At 42.5% G+C, this 25,419-nt stretch overlaps 1 protein-coding gene across 1 annotated transcript in view; it reads right to left on the reverse strand.

The window, feature by feature from the left end:
* CS (citrate synthase) overlaps positions 1-25,419 on the reverse strand; it is a 43,529-nt gene that overhangs the window by 7,864 nt on the left and 10,246 nt on the right. The window contains exons 2-9 of the mRNA XM_060251965.1: positions 9,702-9,749; positions 9,342-9,449; positions 5,778-5,843; positions 5,551-5,682; positions 5,124-5,312; positions 1,436-1,635; positions 1,047-1,176; positions 838-939 (exon numbers count right to left, since the gene is read on the reverse strand). Of these exons, the coding sequence (XP_060107948.1) occupies positions 838-939; positions 1,047-1,176; positions 1,436-1,635; positions 5,124-5,312; positions 5,551-5,682; positions 5,778-5,843; positions 9,342-9,449; positions 9,702-9,749 (975 nt within the window). The remainder of the gene's footprint in view (positions 1-837; positions 940-1,046; positions 1,177-1,435; positions 1,636-5,123; positions 5,313-5,550; positions 5,683-5,777; positions 5,844-9,341; positions 9,450-9,701; positions 9,750-25,419) is intronic.

The raw sequence follows: 25,419 nt of genomic DNA on the forward strand, positions 1-25,419 counted from the left end.
CTTTTTACCTCCCATCACTGGGCACTCCCAACCCATCTCTCTATGGCCTCTTTCAATGTCAATTAGAACTACCAACTCCACTGGCTGAACTACCACATCCTCCATTACAGAGTTTGCATGCTTTCATTTCTAAAGGCTTTGCATAGTAATTGAGAGATTATATACACCCCCAGTCTTAAATAACAGTCAATGTGATAGAGAGCAGATACTTCCTAGAAGAGGATTTAAAGTATGTGCTACTGTAAATGGTTATTAGGTAAATTTGAGACTGGAATTCATTACACATAAAGAGAAGAGGTGAGATAAAAGGGAGTCAGCCAGGGTTGTGTACATGCCAGAGTTGTGCGTATATGGCAATACAGAAAAAACAGACTGTGGTAGTATATGCAGAATCTAGCTTCTGGCAAATCTATCCTCTGATCTTTAAAAAGCAAAGTTTCTAGCCATTCCGTTTAAAAAGAAAAGCTTGAGAGTTTATGGACCATGCCTGCTCAAATTCAGAAGTAGCCTGTAGTAGAGGTATCTCTTATTTAAGATTCCCAGTGGTGTTTCAGCGCCTTGTACAACTGCTTGGCAAACCATGATCGCACAATCACACAGAATTGCACAATCAAATTTGGTATAATTTTTGTTAGTTTCAGTAACTCTCAAGTGCAGAAGAGTTCATCAGCAGTGCTATGCCCTGTCATCAACACCATTCTCTTTTCTGCCTGCTGCAGACTCCTTAGAGTAGATGCTATTTGGTTTAAAAACAAAACAAAACACCAGCTCCACACCTTACTTTCTTTAAACAAATCCTTGCTTAGTTACCCACTCAGTTTGAATGCTTCCACTCACCCTGCCTGAGTTCAAGGTATTCCAGATGAACTCTCTTAGCTTCTCATCTGTCACATCTTCGCCCAGCTCCTTTTGCAAGTTTGTCAGCCATACCAGCACTTCCTGCAAAAAGAATGTTTTTTGATATGTAAAAACAACAGGGAAAGCTTCCCAAATCCACTCTGTACAACTCTGGGTATGCCAGGATTGTTGAGAATTACAGCTCCTACCTGATTCGCAAGACCATGGAGTGGCCCAGCCAGACCATTCATCGCTGCAGCAAAAGACAGGTAAGGGTCTGAAAGGGCACTACCCACTAAATGACTGGTGTGGGCACTAACATTCCCGCCTTCATGGTCACTGCAGTAAAAGAGGAAGGGAAGGAGAGACAGAGCAAAGCTGAAGCAAAGTTTATAAATATATGACTGCATTTTGCCACTAAATCTGGATAAGTTTCCTTCTTAAGAAAAACTTGCAGTTAGTTAAAATAAAAAGACAACATATAACCTGCAAACAATTCAAAATATTACATGAGCACAGGTCAGCATGCACAATTCATACTGTGATCCTAATCAGAGTCCCCCGTAGTTTTCACATCACAAACACAGACAGGACTTACCTGTGAATGGTGAGGTAGAGCCGCATGAGTTCAATGAATTCTGGGTCACTGTAACCCAGCATATTGGTGAAGTTGTGTGACCAGTCTAAGGCAGGGTCTATGGCGCCGATGCTGCTGCCTTCACGGTACAGGTTACGGTAGATCTTTGCAGCTATACACGGCAGCTTGGCAATCAAGTCCATGGAATCCTCATAGATGAACTGTATGGAGAGGTAGGTGACAAAGATCACACTACTACAGCCTGTGTGGTCAAAAGCCTTCCTGCTCCAATACCAGCAGTTAACCAGTTACAGCTGCCATTAACCAGCTACAGCTGCAACAGTTTAAACCAAGGATATGTATTCAACAATGGGGAGGGACGGTGGCTCAATGGTAGAGCATCTGCTTGGGAAGCAGAAGGTCCCAGGTTCAATCCCTGGCATCTCCAAAAAAGGGTCCAGGCAAATAGGTGTGAAAAACCTCAGCTTGAGACCCTGGAGAGCCACTGCCAGTCTGAGAAGACAATACTGACTTTGATGGACCAAGGGTCTGATTCAGTATATGGCAGCTTCATATGTTCATATGTTCATATAATAGGACTCTGTGTTTCAACAACATGCGCAGCACCGCTCTTCAAACAAAGAATAAAGAACTCTGGACACATTTCTAGCTCTCATTAACACATAGAACCATGGAATACCAGCATTTTCTGCAGACTCTGAAGCCGGGGGGGGGGGGGGGAGAGAAAAAGAGACTCTGGTTTTGGGGCACCTTGAAAACCTTAACTTTGCATTTTTTTTTAATTATTTGCTATCTTTAAAATAAGCCGAAAGCATAGAAACTTCTTAGCCACCTCACTTTCCTCCTCTTACATTCCACTCCTTATACTTGTACAGTATTTGTACAAGTACAAGCTGCGGAGGGAGGGGACAGAGGAAGATGGCCCACCCATGTCTCCATCCCACCATCTCAAACTATTCCAATAAACTCAAGATGTGTCTAATTTGCAGTTTATAAGTTATCTCTGAAGTGTGGCTGCTACCACAAACATTCCAATAGGGTTGTGCTCCATGCTCCTTTAGTAACAGTCAGGTGCACCACACCGCATTTTCCATACTAGCCACACCTGACAGAACTGCAAGAGTGACGTGAGTAGCAATGCCTTATGTCTGTGAAGAGCCCACTCACACAAGAGTAACATTAAGAGTATCAGCCAGCTACAGAAGTAACGTATGAACTAGAATTTAAGAAAAGACAAGATTGACTGTTCTGTTTTCCTGTCCACATGCATTACAGTCCTACAGAGAAAGGAGATACAGAGATGACCAAGGGGCATCAAGACAAAGAAAAGGTCTGTGATTTAATGGAGAAAAGACAAGATTGGGTCATCACAGTATGCAATAAACTATTCTAAGGAAAGGAGAAGCTGCTTTAGACAGCACGGCAAAGATGGGAGAAAGGACAGAGATAGTTAAATGTACATTCATTTTGAGAAGCAGAGAGAGAATATAGGAAACTAGGAGCAGATTCTGACAGTACTAGTCTTCCACATGAGGTGTTCAAAATCCAAAGGAATTTTGAATGGAACTATCTTCTGATATTGCCCAGTGAGTTTTCTTGGTGACTAAGGAACTGAACCAGGTTCTCCTGGATCCTAGTCCAATATTCTATCCACTACACTATGACTAGCAGAGGTTCTCTGAACTGACAAAGGGATATAGCAGAAGGAAATATCATTGCAGGAAGTTATATGAAGCCCAAGAAAGAGAAAGCATTTATGAACTAGCTATTGCCTAATATATTCCTAGTTGGGCAAAGAAACCCAAACAAAGAAGAAGCTGATTTGTCATGCCCTGTTTTCAACTAGAAGGCTTGCCACATCTCACTGATCCATTACCATTCCAATAATATGGAATTTTAAGTACACACATGGCTTCAGAGAACAGGTACAAACCAGCTTTGGAAATAAAAGATACACCAAATGCCATTCCTAGCTGCGCCATGGACTACATCTACACTAGGCCAAACAGCTGCTGTTTAGTAGACACGGAGGAAGAAGGACACTCCCCCAACCCCACCATTCCTGACAGTAACATCCATGAGACAGATTGTTGGGAAAATGAGGAGTGCAGGAACCTTTTCATGCACTCCGACTTCCACTGTGTTCATTTGGGGAGGGAGAGAAGCTGGTTCCCCAACTGCATCAAGAAAGGTAGACAGCTGTTTTTAAAAAACTCTATTTAACTTTAATCCCAAATGTAAATTCTTTAAAACATGTAAGAATCTGGTATGCATACAACTTTAATCCAAAATTTAACACTTAAATATTATGCACAGTAATTTTATAAAGGATATCCTTGGTGGCTCTGACTCTAGACACATGAGAGTGGTTGGCTCAGAACAACCCGGAACAAGAATTTGCATATTAAATACTTTTTTTCATCCACAGGAGCTAATGTAACTGTCAATCAGCTCTGTGACAAGCATTTGACATACATTTCTGACATACACAACGATGCTCAGCCCTTTCTTTCTATCTTTCAGGGTCAAGAAGGTCAAGGAAATCAGGGAGAGCTAGGATGACTAAGAGAGTTCTGGACGTTTTATCTGTTTAGAACTTGAAAGCATATAAGCATGCCAAAAGTCATATGGGGCAAAATACATGTACAGCATTATCTGTACCCGGAAGGTCACATTACCCAGAGTGTCCTAAAGCCTCCTGGGAAACAGAACCAAAGTTTCAACTATGGACGCTTGTTATTATAGAAATTGAAATGGCTTAGGGGCTTAGCAGAGGACTGAGACTCAATCCAGCTGTCATTCCGCAACACAGATAATGGTTTGTAGAGCTGGATGAAGCTGGAGACCAAAGTCTCTCTCCTCCTGTGCAGCTGGATGAGGATAAGCATGTACATTTAGGTCAGGCCAGAGGCACATGTCACTGCACTCAAGGTCTCCTGTTTCCAGGACAGCTGGGTTCCACATGCAAATGACCAAGGTCACAGACAATGTAGACATTCTCTGTCCTTTGTCACGTGCTAAAGGATCAAATGAAAGCTAACTGAGCTGGTGCTCTCCCAAACTGGAAAGGGAAAGCCTAAACAAACAAACAGAAAAGGGCAGCCAGGACTTGGCAGACTGCATAGGCCAAATCTTTTTTTCCCCCGTGGCACCTGCTTTGCTCAGACTGTGCATGGCCTTGACCAACATCCCAGACTTGACAGCTTCACCAGTACCTGATATTAGCAAGGCCTAGTATGCCCTAGGATGGAGGAATCCTGGGCAGCAGCTTAGGATGTGGAAATCTGAAGCTCCCAGGTATTCCAATGCAGACAAAACTGAACAAACTAGTCTAGTATTTGTTTACCACACAGGAAATATAATTTCTCTATCTTCAAAGCAACTGGCTCTTTCTTTCTGCATTCAGAGACAGACAAGTACCACTTATTGTCAGCAACAACAAAAAACTCAGATATTCAATGCTGTGAAATTATGCCTACAGTTGTGTGTTAGAATCCACATTCCAGTTCAAGGACACAATCCTATGGTCTCCTGCCAGTAAATAAGGTAGATTTTGTAGAGCGCCATTGCCGTGACAAGCTAGACTTCCAACAGAAAACTCCCCAAAATTTCACCTGCAGGTGGTCAAGCCAGTAGCAACTCACACAATGGAAGAGGTCACTCATCTTCACTTGCCATTCACAGTTACCTCCCAGTACTTGGTCCGGCTGATTCCCTCCGAATATGCACGGGCAAAGGTACTCTCGCTGTTGAGGGCGGTGACAGCAGCACTCAGTTGGGACATGGGGTGAAGGTTGGTAGGGAAGTTGTCCAGCATGGTGACCACATGGGAAGGCAGAGCTGCTCTCTTGGCCCACTCTCGGGACACCCAGTTCACCTGAGAATGAGAACCATATCACTGCTCTGCACTAGGAACAGGGATGATATTCAGATAGCCTTCCCTGGTCCTTCCCACCTCTTTTAGACTGGAGAGGCAAGCAGAATACTTTTGACTGCCATTCAACCAAGCTGCAAGGACTGCAGATAGATGCTGCAGACTCCCCACTGTCTCTGTGATCAGAAGTTATATAGAGAACTTAAGACTCCCCCTGTTCTTTCGCAGACAAGTTCATTACCTGTTCTTGGGATGGGATCTCTCCTGTCACCAGCAACCAAAATAACCCCTCTGGTAGGGGTTCTGCACCTCCAGGGGCTTTGGGCAGCAGCTTTTGACACTCAGGAATACTGTAGCCACGAAAACGGATACCCTTAAAAAACACACACACACACACACAAAGTTTTAGATCTTAGTGGACAAGCCACACAACTAGACAACTACTGCAAGAGGCTCATGCTTACTTACCTCATCAGGATCCAACACAGAGGTCTCATATATTAACCCCTTCATACCTCTCATGCCACCATAAATCTGGAGGGAAAAAGAAGGAAATGAGTCAGGGATTGAAGAAGACATTGAGACAGGATCCTCAGAAAACTGAGGTAGCTCACCTCTTCCAAGACATTAAGTGGATAGAGCAAAACAATCTCTGCTCTGTCCCTATCCCAACAATTCTTTTTTAAATTCAAAATATTTATATCCCACCTTATTTCCTTGTATTCAAAGCAGATAAACATGCAAGTCAGTGCAAATCTGAAATGGAAAAGGTCTGTGGCTCAGTGGAAAAGCATCTGCTTGGAATGCAGAAGGTTCCAGGTTCAATCCCCACCACCTCCAGTTAAATGATCTGGCAGTAGGTGATGTGAAAGACCCCTGCCTGAGATCGTGGAGAGCTGCTGGCAGTTTGAGTAGATAATACTAACTTTGATGGACCAAGAGTCTGATTCACTTGTAATTAGGGAAATTATTTTATGCTTGAATACCCCCAAATCAAAGCTCTGTCGACAGATCTACAAGGGTGCTTTATACACAAACAGACACTTCTGTGTGAGATGTAATCTCAAATGACATGTAAACAAATGACATGTTTTTTTCCTACTTGTAAGCATTATTGTTTGCATGAGAGAAGATCCCACAAATTAGGGTTTCTTGGTCAGCATTGAACTAAGATATTACATTAGAGCTTGCAGCCAATGTGTGAATTCAGACACTTACCAATTAACAATTAGTACAAGTCACATTTTGTTGGATAGCACTGAACCTTGCTAAAGCCACTATAGAGAAGACCTCTGCAGCTGAGAAGCGGAAAACAAGCAAGATGCAGAAGTAGCGCTTCCATACGAGCCAGGATTTGTTACTCAGGCAAACACTGCAATTTTATGCAGTTAATCCAGTCAAAATCCTTTAACTTCTATGAATTTACAGTAACTCTGCATTCAATTACAATGCAGTCTATGTAATGCATGTTACACAATATACAAAGAGATAGGTCAAGATCATGATGGGTGTTAGTCTGTCTGTAGCAGTAGAAAAGAGCAAGAGTCCAGTAGCACTTTAAAGACTAACGAAATCTGTGGCATGGTATGAGCTTTCATGAGTCACTGCTCACTTCTTCAGATACAGCTACAATGTGAATCCATATTGGAGAGTGGAGTGATTTCAGATGCCAAATGACAATAGCAGTCATGATTAGATTAGGTAGTAGTCATAGTAAAGACACAGAAAATCCAGGTCTCCATTCAGTCCAGGAGGATGCATTGTTTTGAGTTTCATTATCAGTTGCAATTCAGCAGTATCCCTTATATCGAAAGTCTGGTGAAATCTTTCAAGGGCATCTTTGTCATGGGTCCAGACAATGAAAATGTCATCAATGAATCTCATTGATGGATGGACTACAAGCCATTAGAAACATCATCCCTGACAGCATACAGCAGATTTTGCTACTGAACACTGCATGTTTGTTCTCATCCACAACTTCTGGTTTGGTGAGTATCTATACCTTCAAATCAATGCCACAGCCATGGGCACCCATACGGCTCCACAGTATGCCAACATCTTCATGGCAGATCTAGAACAGTGTTTTCTGAACTCCTACCCATTGACATGTCTCCTTTGCCTGAGATTCACTGATGATATTCATTGACCAAACAGTAGCAGTTCTTTTACAAAGGAATTTCAAAGGGAGATTAGAAAGAGTGATGAATTGCAACTGATAATGAAGCTCGACAATTCATCCTCCTGGACTGAATGGAGACCTAGGTTTCCTGTCTTATTATCAAGGCTGATTTCTCCCATGCCTACTACCCCAATGCATATTACACCTAATCTAATCACGCCTGCTGTCATCATTTGGCATCTGAAATCACTCCATCCTCCAATACGTAAGGATAGATGGACTCACATTTTAGCTGTATCTAAAGAAACCAGCAGTGACTCATAAAGTTCATACCCTGCCACATATTTTGTTAGTCTTTAAGGTGCTACTGGACTCTTGCTCTTAACAAATATACAAAGGTATACTTTACATATTATATTATACAAAAGTAAATATACACAGCCCCTGTTTAGTCAACAATTAGTCTAGCCAAACACCACCACAATTTGAACAAATTAGTGTAGGGATGTGCACAGTTTTTAAATTTGCTTCCTGCCTGCCTGGTTTTTCTATCAAAGTCTGTTCTACATTCCTTTTAAATGGCAACACAGTCCCCAAATTTTAGCAAGTACAGTAGTTTACACTTTGGATAACATTATCTTTATTTGCTTTATATTTCCAGTGCATCTAAAAAACAGCAGTGAACATTTGCATATACAAAGTTTAGGATTCATGGTTTAGGATGGGTCATTGGATCTAATCCCTGTTGTAGGCATTCAGCAACATTGTTACTTGATCCAGCATAGCTAAATCATTCCTTGGGAGTGTCAAGTCTGATCAAAAAGCCTGATTCAAAAGGGTTAGAGACCCAGACATGCTCTTCCAAATCAGGATATCAACTGAGTCTAAGCTGGGGATCACAGGCACTCGGACCAAGTAAGTATGGATGCAAGGTTTCATGGTAGTGCAGAAAGACTGCAGAATGTGTAATAGACAGTGTATTCTGCTTCTTATAAATCTCAAGTCTCCTTTTTGTAAATTAATCAAGTTTCTACTTCTTATGGCTGCAAAGACATAGTGAAATGTGTGATGCCTACCACCTGATCTCAAAACAGCAATGGCTTATTAAAATTTCCACTGGTCAAGGGTGAATCTAAAATATCCTCTGCAGTTACTTGCCTCTCTGATGACTAGTAAAATCAAAACTTTGCAGTGTGGTAAAAACTTCTGGATAAATTATGCAAAATAAGATGCAATAAGCTTAGCTTGTATAATATATAAACAGTTTTATTTGATGCATTTCAGATTGCCCAGATACAAATATTTAATTTCTTCTAACAAGAAATACAACACAGCCATGACTAATGCATCAGCAGGCTCCATGCCCATTGTTTATCAGTTGCCTTCCAAAAGGCAGTCTGAATATTGGTTCATTCAGCTCAGCACCATGAACCTAAATAGCCCTCCACAGTCCAAAGGAAAAAGTAATTTCGAGCTCTGCTAAGTAGCAGATTGAGATGCCAAGGACAGAATCTGAGTTTTTATTCAATCAATCTTTATTGAGCTACAGCTCCTTTTCTGATGTACCTTAATGTCACAGCATCCCTCGCATTCTCCTAGCTCAAAGCAGTGCTTTTACAAAATGGACACATACAGGCTTTGCCTAGGTCTCTTGCTAATAGCTTCCCTTAAAAGAGCCATAAGGGACAACCATGGGCTCTGGAACAGGAAGCAGACCACGTTTCATCCTTACTGAAGGCATGTTAACAGGTGATGCACCTAGAGGTAGTAAGGAACAAAAGTATCTTTACAACTCCATGGGGGTGGCAGCAACCACTGCACACAGAGCTTTAACCCCTCACATCCTACAATGGCAAAGATATCTTAACAGATTTACTTTCCAGCTCTGCTGCCAACATTTCAGAACAACTTACCATATCCATAGTTATTTGACCAATTACTGTGTTGCCATATTGTTGCCTGAAGCTTTTAATTCTTGCTTGCTCCTTGGGTATCATGTTTGCAAGAACATCTTTCAGATTCTGAAATAAAAAGTGAAGTGAGCCCTGATGCAGAACTGGTCAACAGCAGCAATTCACCCATAAAAAGGAGGGGAGGGGAGAAATAAATAAAGAAGGAACAGACAACCCCCAAATGAAACAGCCAAAAGGTCTTCTGCGATTCTGTATTCTTTACTGGCAATTTATGGATGATCCTGAGTATAGCCCCTGAAGGCTAAACAGCCAACTTTCATCTCCCCAGCACAACCCACCAGAAATCAAACCACCACCTACCATGGAAGCGCTGGCATGTCTAGCAGCAAAAATGATACACGACGCATTCTACAAGGAAAAGAAGAGATTCATGCATCAGCTATCCTGTGATGAACACCCATCTGCTTCCCACATAGGCATCTCAAAACAGATATTTCCCAATATTTTTAATTTAAATACTTAGTAAAGTCAGAGTCTAAATTGTAATTTCTTTTTAGGCTCACCATTTAGGAATAAGTCAAATTCTTTTTAAGATGACCCTGTAACATACTCATTGCTTTCCCTGGTAGGAATGACTCAGAGAACTTTCAGTGAGTGGAATCTTGACCAAAACTCTTGAATGGACAATGCCTATAGTTCTAGCAAGTATATATACCTCTCTCTTTGCTTATAGCCCTGTCACCCAGCAAGGTAGCAACAATTTTATACTTGCATTACATGAAAAATTAAACTAAATTTGGTTGGGCTGCATATTTTTGTGGGGTAAAGAGATAACACGATTTGTTTTTGCTCTGCAGATAATCAAGCGTGGGAAAATTACTTTGAAAACTTCTCTAGTGCAGATACTTGCTGTGAAAATACTTAGCAAGCTGGAGTGTGGGATTTGCTCATATAAAATTGACAAGAGCTGCCTTTTTGCAATCAAGGAGCTAGTATCCACCACAGCACTGACTCCATCATTTAGCCCTCAGGTTACAGCCCAGGCCTTTGGAGAAGCCAGCACAGGAATCTAGGACTCACCCCAAGCATGTACTGCTGTTTCATTGTTTATTGGTTTATGTATATAGGGGGAATACTGTTGGAAAGAAAATTGGGATACAATTATTTTATCACATATTAAGAACATACTATAGCTGGGGATCTAACACTTATATTGTTGAATCTATGGGGGGAAACTTCTAATCCTGGAGATATTAGAGACCTCATCTTGACTTTATTAACAGTGGAAAAGAGTGTATTAGCAACAAATTGGAGAGCTCCTAAAGTTCCTATGGTGCATCAGTAGCATTTAAAACCTGAGATTATTTTATGTTGGATAATGTTACAGATTGGGTAAAACAATTTGAGGGTAACCTATCATCACATAACCTGGTGAATAAATGGTCAGCATGGATATTTTTTTTCTGATGAATCAAAAACCTCACAAATATATCAATCTGAGTATTTTAGGAACCAAGATTTGGTTTTGTTTCATTGACCACCTAGCTTGCTGTGTTTTGTAGTAATGAGAATAAATAATAACAATATATTTTGTTAGTTCGATAGAAGCTATTGAAATTTTACTGCTGTGAACTTATTACTTTAGCATAATAAAACAAACTGTAACTGCAGGTATTGTTTTTACAATGTAAAGTTTGTATTTTGTTTTTTTGTAGAATAAAAGTTTTAAAGTAAAAACAAATTAATTTATCCCCAAATGTTGAGGACTTTTATAGGCAGACTAACATACTAATGGCACTGCTAAGAGCTCTAGAGGTTATTTCTCTAGGATTCTAAAATAGGCTTTAAAAAAAAAAAACAAAGAACACAACAATGGTATCTCAGTTAACACCTCAAACTAGAAATAAATTTACAGACAGAATAGTGGTAATGTTAGAGGTATACTTGCAAAACACTAAAATCTTCTTTCTAAAATTCCTAGGAGTAAATCTTGTCCATGTTTACATGTAAGTGTGTCAAGAACATTAAAGCTGGCTGGGAGTAAACAAAGAATCCAAATCATTTAATACTTGGATGGATGACAGAAGGATTCTCTTTGTTGGAGATGTGTGGTTTGTTATCTATGTCTCAAAACATATTTAAGTATTCTCATACCAGAAATTACTATACAAGATGTTTTGTAAACTGTAATTCTAAAGGTGTGATCTACGCTATACAATACCCATGTGCATTAGAGTATGTAGGGGTGAACATAACATTTTTTAAAAACACACATATGTGAATATATAAGTTGCATTAGACTACAGAGAATACAGGAAATTTCATGGCCTAGAACTATTCAGATAAGCAGCTGAAGTTCTGGATCACTTAAAGTCTATAATTGTCAGATTCACAGCGGCACTGTACTGAAGAGGAGAGAGACATTTTGGATCCATACATTGAACACCCCGGTGCCATTTCGCCTGAATGAGGAAGCAGATTGGTCTCAAGCTTTCTGAGAGAATACCTGAGCCATCATTTCAGTTGGTTCTGCATGGATGTAAGATTCTTTTTGCATGTCATCACAAGGTACTAGGGATGACGTAACTTCAGTCCAGATATGGTAACCTGGCACTCTACTGCATCATCTTCCCTCACCTTCTTTGTGCTTTGACAGTATAAGTATGAGATAACAGTGATTGCCTAATGTATCTGGTTTGTTATACACACCATTGGGCAACGCTTGATCCTGACCTGGCTTATATGGGTAAAGTTTTCAATATTCTCTGGTTTAAATTCATTTGCAATTTAGTATCCAAGAAAAAAGTTCTTTTGTAATTTCAATTGGCTGAATAATACTTTTTGGAATTGTGTATCCTTCTCTGCATTATGTTAGAAATCAGGACCACTAACATCAACCATCTGGATAAGTTATCTTTGATGGTCCTAAATAATGTCAAAGGGAGATATTTGGTTCTTGTAAAAAATTACATCTGGTAGATGTGAGTAATTTTAATAAGTTTAATAACCTTAACAATTATATGTTGAGAAGGTAGAAAAAGAAGTACTTTTCTCCCTTTCTCACAATACAAGAACTCATGGGCATTCAATGAAATTGCTGAGCAGTTGGGTTAAAACTGATAAAAGGAAGTACTTCTTCACCCAAAGGGTGATTAACATGTGGAATTCACTGCCACAGGAGGTGGTGGCGGCTACAAGCATAGACAGCTTCAAGAGCATATAGAGCAGAGGTCCATCAGTGGCTATTAGCCACAGCTTATTGTTGGAACTCTCTGTCTGGGGCAGTGATGCTTTGTATTCTTGTTCTTGGGGGGGGGGGCACAGTGGAAGGGCTTTTAGCCCCACTGATGGACCTCTTGATGGCACCTGTTTTTTTTGGCCACTGTGTGACACAGAGTGTTGGACTGGATAGGCCATTGGCCTGATCCAACATCGTTTCTCTTATGTTCTTATTACTTTAAAATAATTATTAAATAAATAATAATTAAGTTATTAACTTTATATGTTAGTAGAAATTATATCTAACTCACACAATAATTAATCCAAATAAGGTTTTTTTTTCATTTTCTTGTTCTTCAGGATGTTTAGTGCCTTAGTCAGGCTTGTAATTTTAACAAAACCAGTTATGTGGTGTAAATGACAAAAATATAAACCACCAAGAAAGACCTCACAGCCAAAATACATATATGTTGTCTTTAAATGCACTTGGTAATAGGAATGATGCTGTAACTGTGTGACATTCCTTTGTATACAAGTGCAAATTTACTTAAAACAGGGGTGGCCAACGGTAGCTCTCCAGATGTTTTTTGCCTACAACTCCCATCAGCCCCAGCCATCAGCCATGCTGGCTGGGGCTGATAGGAGTTGTAGGCAAAAAAAAATCTGGAGAGCTACCATTGGCCACCCCTGACTTAAAAGGTTTATATACCAGGGGAAGGTATGTGTATGTGAAGTGCCATCAAGTAGCTTCTGACCTATGACTGAATGTCCTCCAAAATCTCCCATCATTAACAGCCATTCTCAGGTTTTGCAACCCAAGGGCTCTGGCTTCCTTTGCTGGGTCAATCCATCTCACATTGTGTCTTCCTCTTTCCTGCTGCCTTCAACTTCTAGCATTACTGTCTTTTCCAGCAACTCTTCTCATAATGTAATCAAAGTACGACAACCTCAGTTTAGTCATTTTAGCTTCTAGGGAGAGGTCAGGCTTGATTTGATCTAGAACCCACCTATTTGACATTTTGGCAGTTCACAGTATCCATGATACTGTAATACGAAGCGTAGATTTGCCAAGTGTTACTAACACCAGTCTGCTTGCTCTTCCTCTCCCAAGCTGAGGAGGCGGATGAAGCAGGCATGCCTTCTTGCAGTCATGTGACCCAGTCTGGGTCACATGACTGCAGCAAGGCCTAATTGCCTCATCCACTTAGTTGCTGCCCTGTTGCCTGGCCAGGGAGAAGGCAAGCCAGCCAGTGCAATTAATATTTGGCAAGTATGTACTTTGCGCGACAGTACTAGCAAGTCTTACCTGCCCACTAATGATTGCACCCACCACCCAGCTGGTTCTTCTTCTGCCAATAGGACCTCTCTCTCTTTCCCCCACTCCCTCGCCCCATGCATATCCCAGTGGCCCACCAACAAAAACTTTCTGGGTATCTGTAAAAATCTCTTCCAACACCACAATTCGAAGGAATCTACTTTCTTCATTGTCTATTTATAAGTAACTGTTATTTTGTGGCACACATTTTACTATCTGTAATCGGATTAAAACTTTTTGATAATCATTTTAGCTTTTTTGTAATTGATTGTACTAACTCTATACATAGGTTCCCCCCTCGCTTTTCAATCTTTTTTGGTCGGCCAGCAGTCTTGAAGGTTTAGCAGCATGGGACACCTGCAAGCTATTGCGTTTCAAGCCGAAGGCCAGACCTTACACACCTGCAGCCTTAGTCACGCTCATTTGTGAAAAACTGCACAGCAGGCATTAGTCTTCAGCAGCACACTTCTGGGGTCTAGTGGGTAAAGTTCTAGACTGACGGGGGGGGTGTCCCAGGATCAAGCCCCCATTTTACCATGAAGCTTGCTAAGAAATCTCAGGCCAGTTATTCTTTCAACTTCATCCACTTCAGGGTTATTCAAAGGGTAACATGAAAGGAGAACCATGTACCTTTCCTGAACTCCTTAGAGGAAGGGTGGGACTAGGCCATATGAACACACATGAAGCTGCCTTATATTGAACCAGACCAGTGGTCTATCAAAGTCAGTACCGTCTATTTCATAGTCTCAAGTAAAGGTCTTCCACATCACCTACCACTTGGATCCTTTTAACTAGAGACGTGAGGGATTGAACCTGGGACCTTCTGAATGCAAAGCAGATGATCTATCACTAAGCTGCTCCCTATGCAAGATGCAAACAGATCAAAGATATAGGCAGGCAGATTTAAGTGGTACTCAGCAGTTTGTACAACAGCAAGGAAGATCTACTTCAAGCTAAGTAACCTACATACACCACAGCTGGCTTAGCACATCTAAAGAGCAGCATATCTATGCTTGCCCCAGTGCAGGCTTATAGAGTTTCCTTAACACTCACAACCTACTGTCCTCCTGTCCTCAGATGCACTGATTCCCCTTCCCGAAGCGGCTTGGAACTTGGGGATAAAATGTTCTAAAACACATCCATGAGAAAGATATGAGATAGGAAGAAAGGAGGTAGTGAGTTCTGCAATCTGAAGTCTTACAAGGTCACCATGAGCAGAGTTAGGTAAATTTGACCCACTGTGGTTCTGTCCTAATTGAAAACTGTTACACTAGTAGAGGAAGGATTCTGATGACATTGGCAGACAGTAGTACCGAAGCTGGCTGGTGGGGGGGAGGGGAGGCAGAAGTGGACCTGTCAGACTGTGTCAGATTACAAGCAGTGGCAGCTACCCAGTGAGAATGTGGGGGCTATTGTTTCAGTGGCAAGCAGTAGCCAAACATCTGTAGGGAAGCTGAGGAAGCAAGGTCTTCCATATTTGTGCAGCCCCCCTCCCCCCAATCCTGAAAGAACTGTGACAGAATGGGATGTGGGTTGCCTTAGAGTTGGGTCCAGAAACTTAAGCCTCTAACAAGGCAGTAGAAGTTACAGAATTTCACACAAAGCACTCTAGACAGACTTTCTCTCAGCCAGTCAGGAGACATACTATGTTATTAGTTTGGGCATCTTGCTTCACTGAATTGATGCCATCAGACCTGCTGAGTAAACCTAGGGAGTTTTAAGGGTCTTTTTTTACAGTTGGCATCACACATGCTCATCAGAGGCAACTGGAGCCTGAGTTCAATTACCATGTTAAATATTTTCTCACATCCTCTGAGCACTAATAAGATCCATCCCTGGGCCATCTGGTTGCCTGTCGAACCTGTTGGCACTTGCTAATTCCAAATATTCTCTTGTCTTTCTGTCATATGGTATTCTTCTTGGGATTAGAAGAACAAAAAGACTGTTAAAACACCACTTCATTCTACCATACTGCAGTGAGCAACCATACAAAGGAATACGTGCTGATTTATGTGGCTGCAATCATACTGGCCACACTCACCAAAGAGCTGGCCTGCACAAAACCCAGTTCTTTCATACCTAAGCAATCTTGGGATGACACAGGCTCTCTTAACAACGTTCTACCTTTATTTTGGAAAACAAGAAAGAGGGAATGTGTAACTGCGGGAAGGGAAGTGGAGAAAATTTTCAACACATGGGCTGAGTCCAGACCAGCAGCTTGGGGCGGCATTGTGCTGGCCTGAAAGTGGGCTGGCACAAACAGAAGTGCCCTGGGACAGCCAGATGATGTGTGGCCCACTGCCAGGACAGGGATGGGCTGTGCACACCTTGGAAGGGCGTCCACAGCGCTAAAGCGTTTCAACCACTTTCCGGCTGTTCAGATGGCCGAAAGGTGGCTCAGAGGTGCTCCTCTTATTTGCTACCGCTTTGGAAGTGGTAGCTTTTTGCAGCGGGACTGGGACGAATGCTGGCAGGGTAAGTGTGGGAGCGAGAAAAGGGGCAGATGTGCACATTTGGTCGCTCTTTTTTTGTCTGCCCGTCTCCCATTCCTGTGCTGGCTTAAAATGCCATTCTGGACCCAGCCATGGAGAATGCAAAACAGATATAAAACACAGTATGCTACCGCAACCTGAACAAACTGGTTCCCTAGCTTAATGGCTTATGTAGTTCACAGATCCTGTGCCTTGTCAGCCTGACATGGGCCTATCCCTTGCTTGCTATTAGGAAAGGCCAGAGTAAGTCTCCCCTCAGGGTTTTACCAACCCTGTTACAATCCCATCACCTTGCAGGGATATGTGCTCTTTTCCCATTCTTGCTGGTGCTAAGCCAGTCACATGATTCCCTCTTCGCTCAGTTTTGTTATCTCCTATCCTCTCCCTGCTCTTGCTCAGAGAGGCTGCCTAAAGAAACTGCTTAAATTTTGGACCTTAATTTAAACAGAGAATCATGAATACTAGGATAGGCCTCATGACAAAAACACATGCTACCAAGCCTTTGCAAAAACATGTCATTTTAGGACTTCTTGGGAAAGATCAGATCTTTAATGCTACTGCCTCCCACGTCTTCTCTTCCACAGCGGAGGAAGGGAGACCAGTGCCTAGCCATTCAGTCTTGTTTCAATTACCTGGTGAAGAGTCCTCCAAGCACTGCTGGCTCTTTGCCTGCTCCTGGCTGGCCTTGCTGCTGCCCTTTCTGAGACTCTTTTGGTCTCCTGTTGTGGACTTCCTCCTTTCCCAACTTGCCTCTTCCACATTCATTCTTTGAACTCCACCTGAGCAACCCATGCATGCCAACTGTTCCTGGGCAGTCCACGCTATAGCCAAACTGCTCGGCAGAATGCGTACACCGTGCAAAAGGGCATCTCAATACAGAGGGTCCTAGCAGACAGCCCCATTCAGAAAGGGCCCTGCGACACCAGCCATGCAAAAACTGTGCAAGTAGCAGCAAAGCTGTTTCTTGTTCAGGTTGCAGCAGCCTTAAGACTACTGCAGGATACCAAGAGACTGCAAGAATGTGACTCCAGCACCAGAAGGCAGCAGCACAACTCAAACTCACTACACACACACAAATATAAATATAAATAAAACTCAAACACACCCTGCTTTATTGCTCCCTCAAATCAGAAATTTCAGGAGGACACTGCTCAGATCAAGCAAATAGAATTTGTTATTGGGTAAGTGGCATGGTTCCTAGAACTGTAGCAAATAAACCAGAATCTCTTCTCTGCTCTTCTGGACCCAGAGATGTCCCTTGTGAAAATTCCCAGAAGGAGACAGAGAAACAGAAACGAATATTCACCAACAAAAATGGTCATTTCCAATTACACTTATGGGCAGTTGATTGAACTAGCCAAAGCATACTAGTTAGGTCAAGAAAATTACACGCAGCTGTCATTACCCAGGAGAAGCAAGACTGGGCTGCCTAACCTGGTCTGACTCTGCACAAGCATCTGTACAGCCAGATATGTTAACTGTGATCTTACTTTATCCCCTTGTCACAGTTGCTCCTGCTCCATGTTCCTTTGTCCAGTTTCAAACTCCAGTCTTTGACTAATGGTGAATAATAAGGAAACTGCTCTTCAAGTTTATTACATTGTGTTAATAAAGAAGAATTATTACAGTACTATAATTGCCACGCGGAAACTTTGAAACGGGCCTAATCTTGGAATTTTTGATTTCTGCCACTCCAAGATTACAGTGTGGGTTCAACTTAACATAGTGAATTCAAATACAAATGCATGCAAGTGAGCAATGACTTTTTCTCCTCCCACCTCTTGTCAGAGTAACGCATGGAAATTTATACTGGAAGAAAAGATTAAGAAAGGAAACTGTAGTTCCATTTTTGCAATGTGCTGTCCTGCCTGGAGTGGGCCTGTCCTTTCCAAGACATGTAATGTAATGTAATGTAAAATGTAATGTAAAATTTTATTTATATCCCGCCCTCCCCCGCCGGAGCAGGCTCAGGGCGGCTAACAACATTTAAAAGTGAAACAGTACAATAATAAAACATTAAGTTCACATTAAAACCATGCTCAGAATGAAAGGAAGTTCAGAGGCATGGCTCAGTCTTGCACCCTAGTAAAGAGTGTTTTGATTCCCCAAGACCTTCAAGCCCGCAACAGCCCTCATTTTTGTAGTGGCTTGTCCCTCCACCACCTTTGTACATCTAGGCCTAGAATTGACAAAATGAGCCTAAATTTAAATGGTATCAAAAAGCAGTGAGTCATGCCAAAGGAGGGAAGAAACACAAGGCAGCTCCTCTATCAAGCATGCATAAAACCCACCATAAGTGGGATTGAATTGGGGGCCATTTCCCCCAAGGACCGCAGAGTCTCCTCACAGATAATTTGATCTCAACTAAAGATCCAGATCTCAAAAACAATAAACAAACTGACTCCAGCAACTTCCTCCATGTCTCAATGTCCTTCCCCAATCTTGACAAGGGGAGAAATCTCAGTTGTGAAACTTGGACATTCACAACTATCTCTCCCCCCCACACACCTCTAGTGACTATTGCTCCATGCCCATCAGATGGCCAAAAAAACCCAAAAAACCTCTCCAGGATCCATAGCCAAACTGGCCTGAAGAAAACTGCTTCCTCCCAAGGAAGCCTGTTCCACTGAGAAACTGCTCTGTCAGGAAGTTCTTTCTAACGTTTAGCCAAAAACTGTTTTGATTTAATTTCAACTTATTAGTTCTGGTCCAACCTTCTGGGGCAACAGAAAACAACTCTGCATCACCTTCTATATGACAGCCAGCCCTTCAAGTACTAGAAGATGGTGATCATATCACCTCTCAGCCATCTCCTCTCTAGGCTAATCATGCTCAGGTCCTGCAGCTTTTCCTCATAGGACATGGTCTCACCATCTTCATTGCCCTCCTCTGGACACATTCCAGCTTGTCTATATCCTTAAATTGTGGTGCCCAAAACTGAACACAATATTCTAGGTGTGGTCTAACCAAAGTAGAGCAAAGCAATACCACCATTTTCTTTGATCCAAACACTATACTTCTGTTGATACAGCCCAAAATTGCATTTCCCTTTTTAGTTACTGCATCACACTGCTGACTCATGTTCCGTTTACATGGTCAACTAAGACCCCTAGATCCTTTTCGCACAAACTACTGCCAAGACAAGTCTCCCTCATCCTATAATGACGCATTGAATTTTTTCCTACCTAAATGCAGAACCTTACATTTATCCTAGCTAATTCATTTTATTTGTCTTAGCCCAGTTTTCCAGCCTGTATTCTGACTCTGTTTACCATATACACTACCCCTCCAAATTTAGTGGCATCTGCCAATTTAATAAACATTCCCTCTATTCCTTCATCCAAATTGTTTATAAAGATTTTGAACAAAACAGGTCCCAGGGCAGATCCCTGAAGCACTCCTCTCCAAGAGGATAAGGAACCACTAAAAAGCACTCTTTGGGTGCAATCAGATTCACCTAACATTAACAGTATCCAAACAACATTTTACCAACTTGTCAACAAGAATATTATGTGGAATGTTATCAAAAGCCTTACTGAAATCAAGATAAACTATGTCTACAGCATTCCCCTGATCTAGCAAGGTAGTAACGTTCTCAAAAAAAAAGAGAGAGAGATAAATTAGTCTGACATGACTTTTTCTTGAGAAACCCATACTGACTGAAGCATTTCTGTTCAGTCTCGCTCATCTTCAAAAACATGTGTTTTTATTATCCCCACATTCCAATTCCAATATCCCTCCTCTTTCAATACCCAGGTGAAAAAGTTACCAAAAGCTTCCCCCCGCCCCGCCCCAATTTTGGGGGATAGTTTTGGACCTACCCTGTTACCCACAGCTCTCATCTCTCTGGATCTCAACTTTCTCCAGGATCTGCTGCTCATCTTCCCTCCCCCACCTGGTTAGTTTCAGATCCCAAAACAGCTTATTGCTGCTAAGGACAACTCCTCGTCTCCCCCTGCTTGTCTTCAGGAACAGGCTCATATGTCTTTATTCCCCTTTTAGGTAGGCAAGTTTTCTGGGGAAAGGTTTTTGTGCATCATTCATCACACTTTTTCCTTTCTGTAATTTTCATTGCTGCTTTTTCTGTATTGCACAGATTAATCTGACCTCTTTTTCTATTTATAAAACAAAAACCTTTATTTGTTTAAGAGTCTTCTCCCCGCCCCTGGTTTTTCTGTTGATCTAAATCTGAATCTTGGTATAGACAGACTTAAGATCTCTAATATATAGGTGCCCAAAATACACACATTTGCTCCATGCACTTTAGGGGACGACTTTGTGACCCTGACACATGTGTACTGATTTCAGTAACAGATTTCACTGTTATCCACAGAAAAACAATACAGAAGACTGAAGACTGGGCTTGGTTGAACCCCACCTCCAACACAAGGCCTGTGCCCACAGACAAGTAACCCTCTCAGCCTACCATACCTCTCCACATAATTATAAAACACCACATATAATAATTAAGAGACAAAGATCTCATCAGACCCTTTAAACAAAATCCAGTTCCTAGCATCAAGTGGCTGAGTCCTTACCATGTTTCTGGTGTTAGATATACCATATAATCAAAGTTTTACTTAGGTTATAGACCCACTACACTGTTGAAAAATGAATAGATCAGCCATGAGACAAAGAGTGCACTTGTGAATGGGGTCATGATCACTTGCTTCAGACTTCAGGGGCCCATGCAGGTAATTCCTTCCACACATTTACTTTCCTAATTCAGACTAGAGCCTTTCAAAAGGAACTCTCAGTTGTCTTAGGTTTTTTCCATTCTATATTTGGTGTTGGATGACTTTTTTGTCTTATCTACAAGCATTCATTTGTCAACAAGATCTCAGCCAGAGCTGCCACAATAGGTGGCCTATAAAACAGTGAAGTCAAGCCAGGCTCCCAACATATCACCTGCTCTCTTCTGATGAGATGATTAAATGATGTACAAAAGGTCAGGAGCTTTACTGGTCAAGAGCTAGAGTCAGCAAGTGACATTAAAGTTTTACTGGTGGACCCACTCACACTATGCTATTCAACAGGGTTTTATAGAGGATGATCTACCCACAGTTCTCCATTCAAAGTAACACTGAAGACTGGAACACAGCAGAAATCCTTAGCAGGAGAAACAGGGTTACCTGTATGTTATCACATCACAGAGACGACAGAAGCAAAGCATGTCTTGCAATCATAATGATCAGTCCACACTTGTCAGTTCATTTGCTGCCTTCAGAAAAACCAAGGCTGTTGAGAAGATGAAGTCATCTTTGCTCCAAAGGAAATTAACCATCAAAAAACCGTGCTGTGACTCAACCTTGTACATCAGGTCAAAAAAACCTACACATGATCATGGGGAGGGGGGGGAGGATTTAAATTAAAACTGAAGGAAAGCAGAGCAATTTTACCATTCCCACACTTAAAGTACCCCCTTCAATCTGCCACATGATTTTAAAGGTAAAGCTAAAGACACCTGCATTTGGCCACCAGAAAGCAAAGAGCAGCTGAGGCAAGTGAGGGCAATTTGAAGAAGTAAATGGCATAGGTGAAAAGGATTTAAATGCCTACCTTTCACCTCTCTGCCTGGCTGCATTTAGATAAACCAGACCACACAACCTTGGGAACTTTTATTTACCACTTCTATGTCCCACCTTTTCCCCCACAGGGCTCAAAGCAACTTGTGTAGGATTTGCAAAGGTCTCCCCCTCCAGCCTAAGCACAGACCAGACAGAGGCCTTCAGCAATGATACAATGCCTTGACACAACTGCAAACACAAGTCTTCCCTCTGTGCATCAGGGCAAACAATTATCCACTGCCACTACAAGGGACATAATGTCCTTATGGCACATTCCCGCTGCAGCCAGATACAGGCACCAGGAAAAAATCAGGCAAAACTTGTATGTTGAGTTGAACTTCAGAAAAGGCACTGCCTCCCTCTCTTTCTACAAAGTCAGTATTCTTGTTAAGAAAGCCACAGGGCTTCTGCCGCTGCTTCTACAGCCTATAGTCAACACAGGAAGGAGAAAGACAAAAGTTGGTTTGTGGGAAGGAAACAGAAACAGTTCAGCATTTACATGCTATCCTCTTCAGTCCTGCTTCAATTTATAAACATTAGATATTCCCAAAGCAACCACTGTAAACTGCCTTAACCCTGCCAAGGAGGTGGGGCACAACCTATTATAAAATCACTGAAGCTTGCTAACAAAGCATACAGATCCCTTTGGGCACCTCTGCAAAAAAGCTTTACAAGTAGGGATGGGCATGAACCAGAAAAATGGAGGTTCATGGAGGTTTGTGCCTTGGAGGTTCTCACGAACCCCAAAGCACAGACTTCCACGAACTTCTCCACTGCATGAATCGGTTCATGCTTTGGGGAGTTTGTGGGGGAGCCCACCTGAAAGTGAACCCTGAAAGCATTTAAATGCTTTGAGAACCTACTCCTGGTCAGGCCACTGGACCCAGAAGCAAGCACTAAAGGTATTTAAATGCCTTCACAACCAGGACAAACCTCATAGAGCAGGGGTGGCCAACGGTAGCACTCCAGATGTTTTTTCCTACAACTCTCACCAGCCCCAGCCATTGGCCATGCTGGCTGGGGCGGATGGGAGCTGTAGGCAAAAAACATCTGGAGAGCTACCATTGGCCATCCCTGTCATAGAAGTTTGTGGGTGGGGGAAGACACATTCTCCCAAACCCCTCATTCCTGAAGCATGAACCAGCCTGGTTTGGCACAAATTTTGGTTCATGCCCATCCCTATTTACAATGGATGGTGATTTTCTTTGGGGACACAAATGACTCTCAAGTTTGTGGACAGGGGAATAAGTTACATTTTATCAGCAAACAGCAAACAGCAAGCCTTTATTGGCATAAAACAGATTTAGCAGTAAAATAGCAATATAAATAATATAAAATCCTAGATTATAGAGTACATAGGGAGCTAATATACATAAAATAAGTAAAATATATATGAGTCAAGTTTAGCCAAATTAAATAATTAAAACAAATAAAATGTGGTCATTCCAGAACCATTCTCTGTCATATTTCCATGGCCTGTTGGAGAAATCTAGCCACCATTAAAGTTACCTCAGCGCAAGTGTCATTTAAAAGTTTGTGGACTTTGCCTGAATCAGCACAGCCCAACATATCTGCTAAGATATCTTTCAGGTATATACAACAAATATCATCATAAAGAGGACAGTTCAATAATACATGGGAAATAGTTTCAATACACTTGGAATTACAAAGACAGTGTCTATTAGAGTACTCAATCCTGCTAAATCTACCAAATAGGATAGCAGATGGTAATGCATTACATCTTGTTAACGAGAACGCACGCCATTGCTGTGGAGCTTGTAGAGAGGACAATTACGACGCTAATTTCCCTACTGAGAGAGGAAGTTCGAAATTCAGCAGGGAGCAAGACTTGTTGGCCATTTTGTCACAAAAGACACATGCACATGTTCAAAGATGGCCTCCTTTGCACTTGCAGAAGCAGAAAGTTGTTTACTTCATTCATTCATTTTTCTCCCCATTGGGGACCCAAAGTGGCTCATTCTCCCCCTTTTCATGTTCACAAAAAACTCTACGAGGTAGGTCAGGCTGAACGTGTGACTAGCCCAAGTTCAACCAACAAACTTAAATGGCAGAGTGGGGAATAGGACTAGGGTCTCCCAGATCCTAGTCTGACATTCTCGCCGTTAAACCACCCCACATCTTCTTTGAGCTAATATACAATTAAAGTTTGATACCTGTGCTTGTAACGTCATAAATGACTGTGTTCAATGTCCCCACAAAAACCATTTGTTGTAGGCATTACAGCTGGTCTACACAATCTCACCAGGAGTACATGTCAGATAGATAATGATCCACAGATTTGTTAGAACCTATTCCTTACATACGCATATAGTTTAGGAATCCCTCAGAAAGGTGCTAATGGGTGGAAAGATGACACTTTTTAAGCAAGATATCATGTAGAACAATATCTGACCCTACATATTTCAGTGGTGACATGTTAATTATTTATTTAATACATTTATACCCTGCTTTCTCCCCAAAGGGGACCTAAAACAGCTTACATCATCCTTCATTTTATCCTCACAACAACCCTGGGAAGTTGGTTATGCTGAAAGCAAGTGACTAGCCCAAAATCACCCAGTGAGTGGGGATTTCAAACCTGGCTCTCCCAAACACTAGTCTGAAACTCTACACCACAATCAGTATAGTTGCTTAGCAACCACCTGAACTTCTTGATCAGGCCCATAGCCAGAAAATCTTCGGTGGGGGGATCCACAGAATAAAATTTAGGACAGGCCCCCCCCCTCTCACGGCCCCCGCTCTCTCTGGTGCTGCTTCTCTAGCGGCCCCCACCCCCTCCATGGCACGTCCCCCTCCCTCCCACCTCCTGGGGATCTTTCCAGCCCCCCCCCCCACCCCTGCGCTGATCATGGGAAAAGCTGCGCAGGGAGGCCGGTGCTCCTCTGCCGGCCTTACAGCGCTCTCCGGAGCTCTGGCACTGGGACCGCAGCAAAAGGAAGCACCAGCAAGCCCTGCAAGAGATCCCGCCGCCCCTGCTGCTTTCTCCCTACTTCTCTCCCACGTGATCTGGAGAGGGAAGTAGGGAGGAAACAGTGGAGGCAGCAGGCGCTTTTGCAGGGCTTGCTGGTGCTTCCTTTCACCATGGCCCCAGTGCTAGAGCTCCGGAGAGTGCTGTAAGGCCAGCAGAGGAGCGCCGGCCTCCCAGTGCAGCTTTTCCCATGATCAATGTGATTGGTACGGGGGGGGCCCTGGAAAGAGCCCCAGGAGGAGCCAGCGCTTCACGGGATGGGAGGGAGGGAGGGAGGGGGAGGCACCACACGGAGGGGAGCAAGAGGTGCAAGAGCGGCAGGGAGTTTGGGGGCCGCCAGGAGGGGCCACAGTAGTCAAAGGGGGGGGGGTTCAATGGAGGGGCAGGCCCCTCCGTGGCTACAGGCCTGTTCTTGATGCATGTCCAGATTCAACATCTTTGAAGAACATGACTTTAGGGAATTACTTAGCCAACCTACAGCTGGGGAGAGGAATTT

This window comes from Heteronotia binoei, chromosome 13, assembly GCF_032191835.1.
Source record: "Heteronotia binoei isolate CCM8104 ecotype False Entrance Well chromosome 13, APGP_CSIRO_Hbin_v1, whole genome shotgun sequence".
In the NCBI taxonomy this organism is placed as follows: Eukaryota; Metazoa; Chordata; class Lepidosauria; order Squamata; family Gekkonidae; genus Heteronotia; species Heteronotia binoei.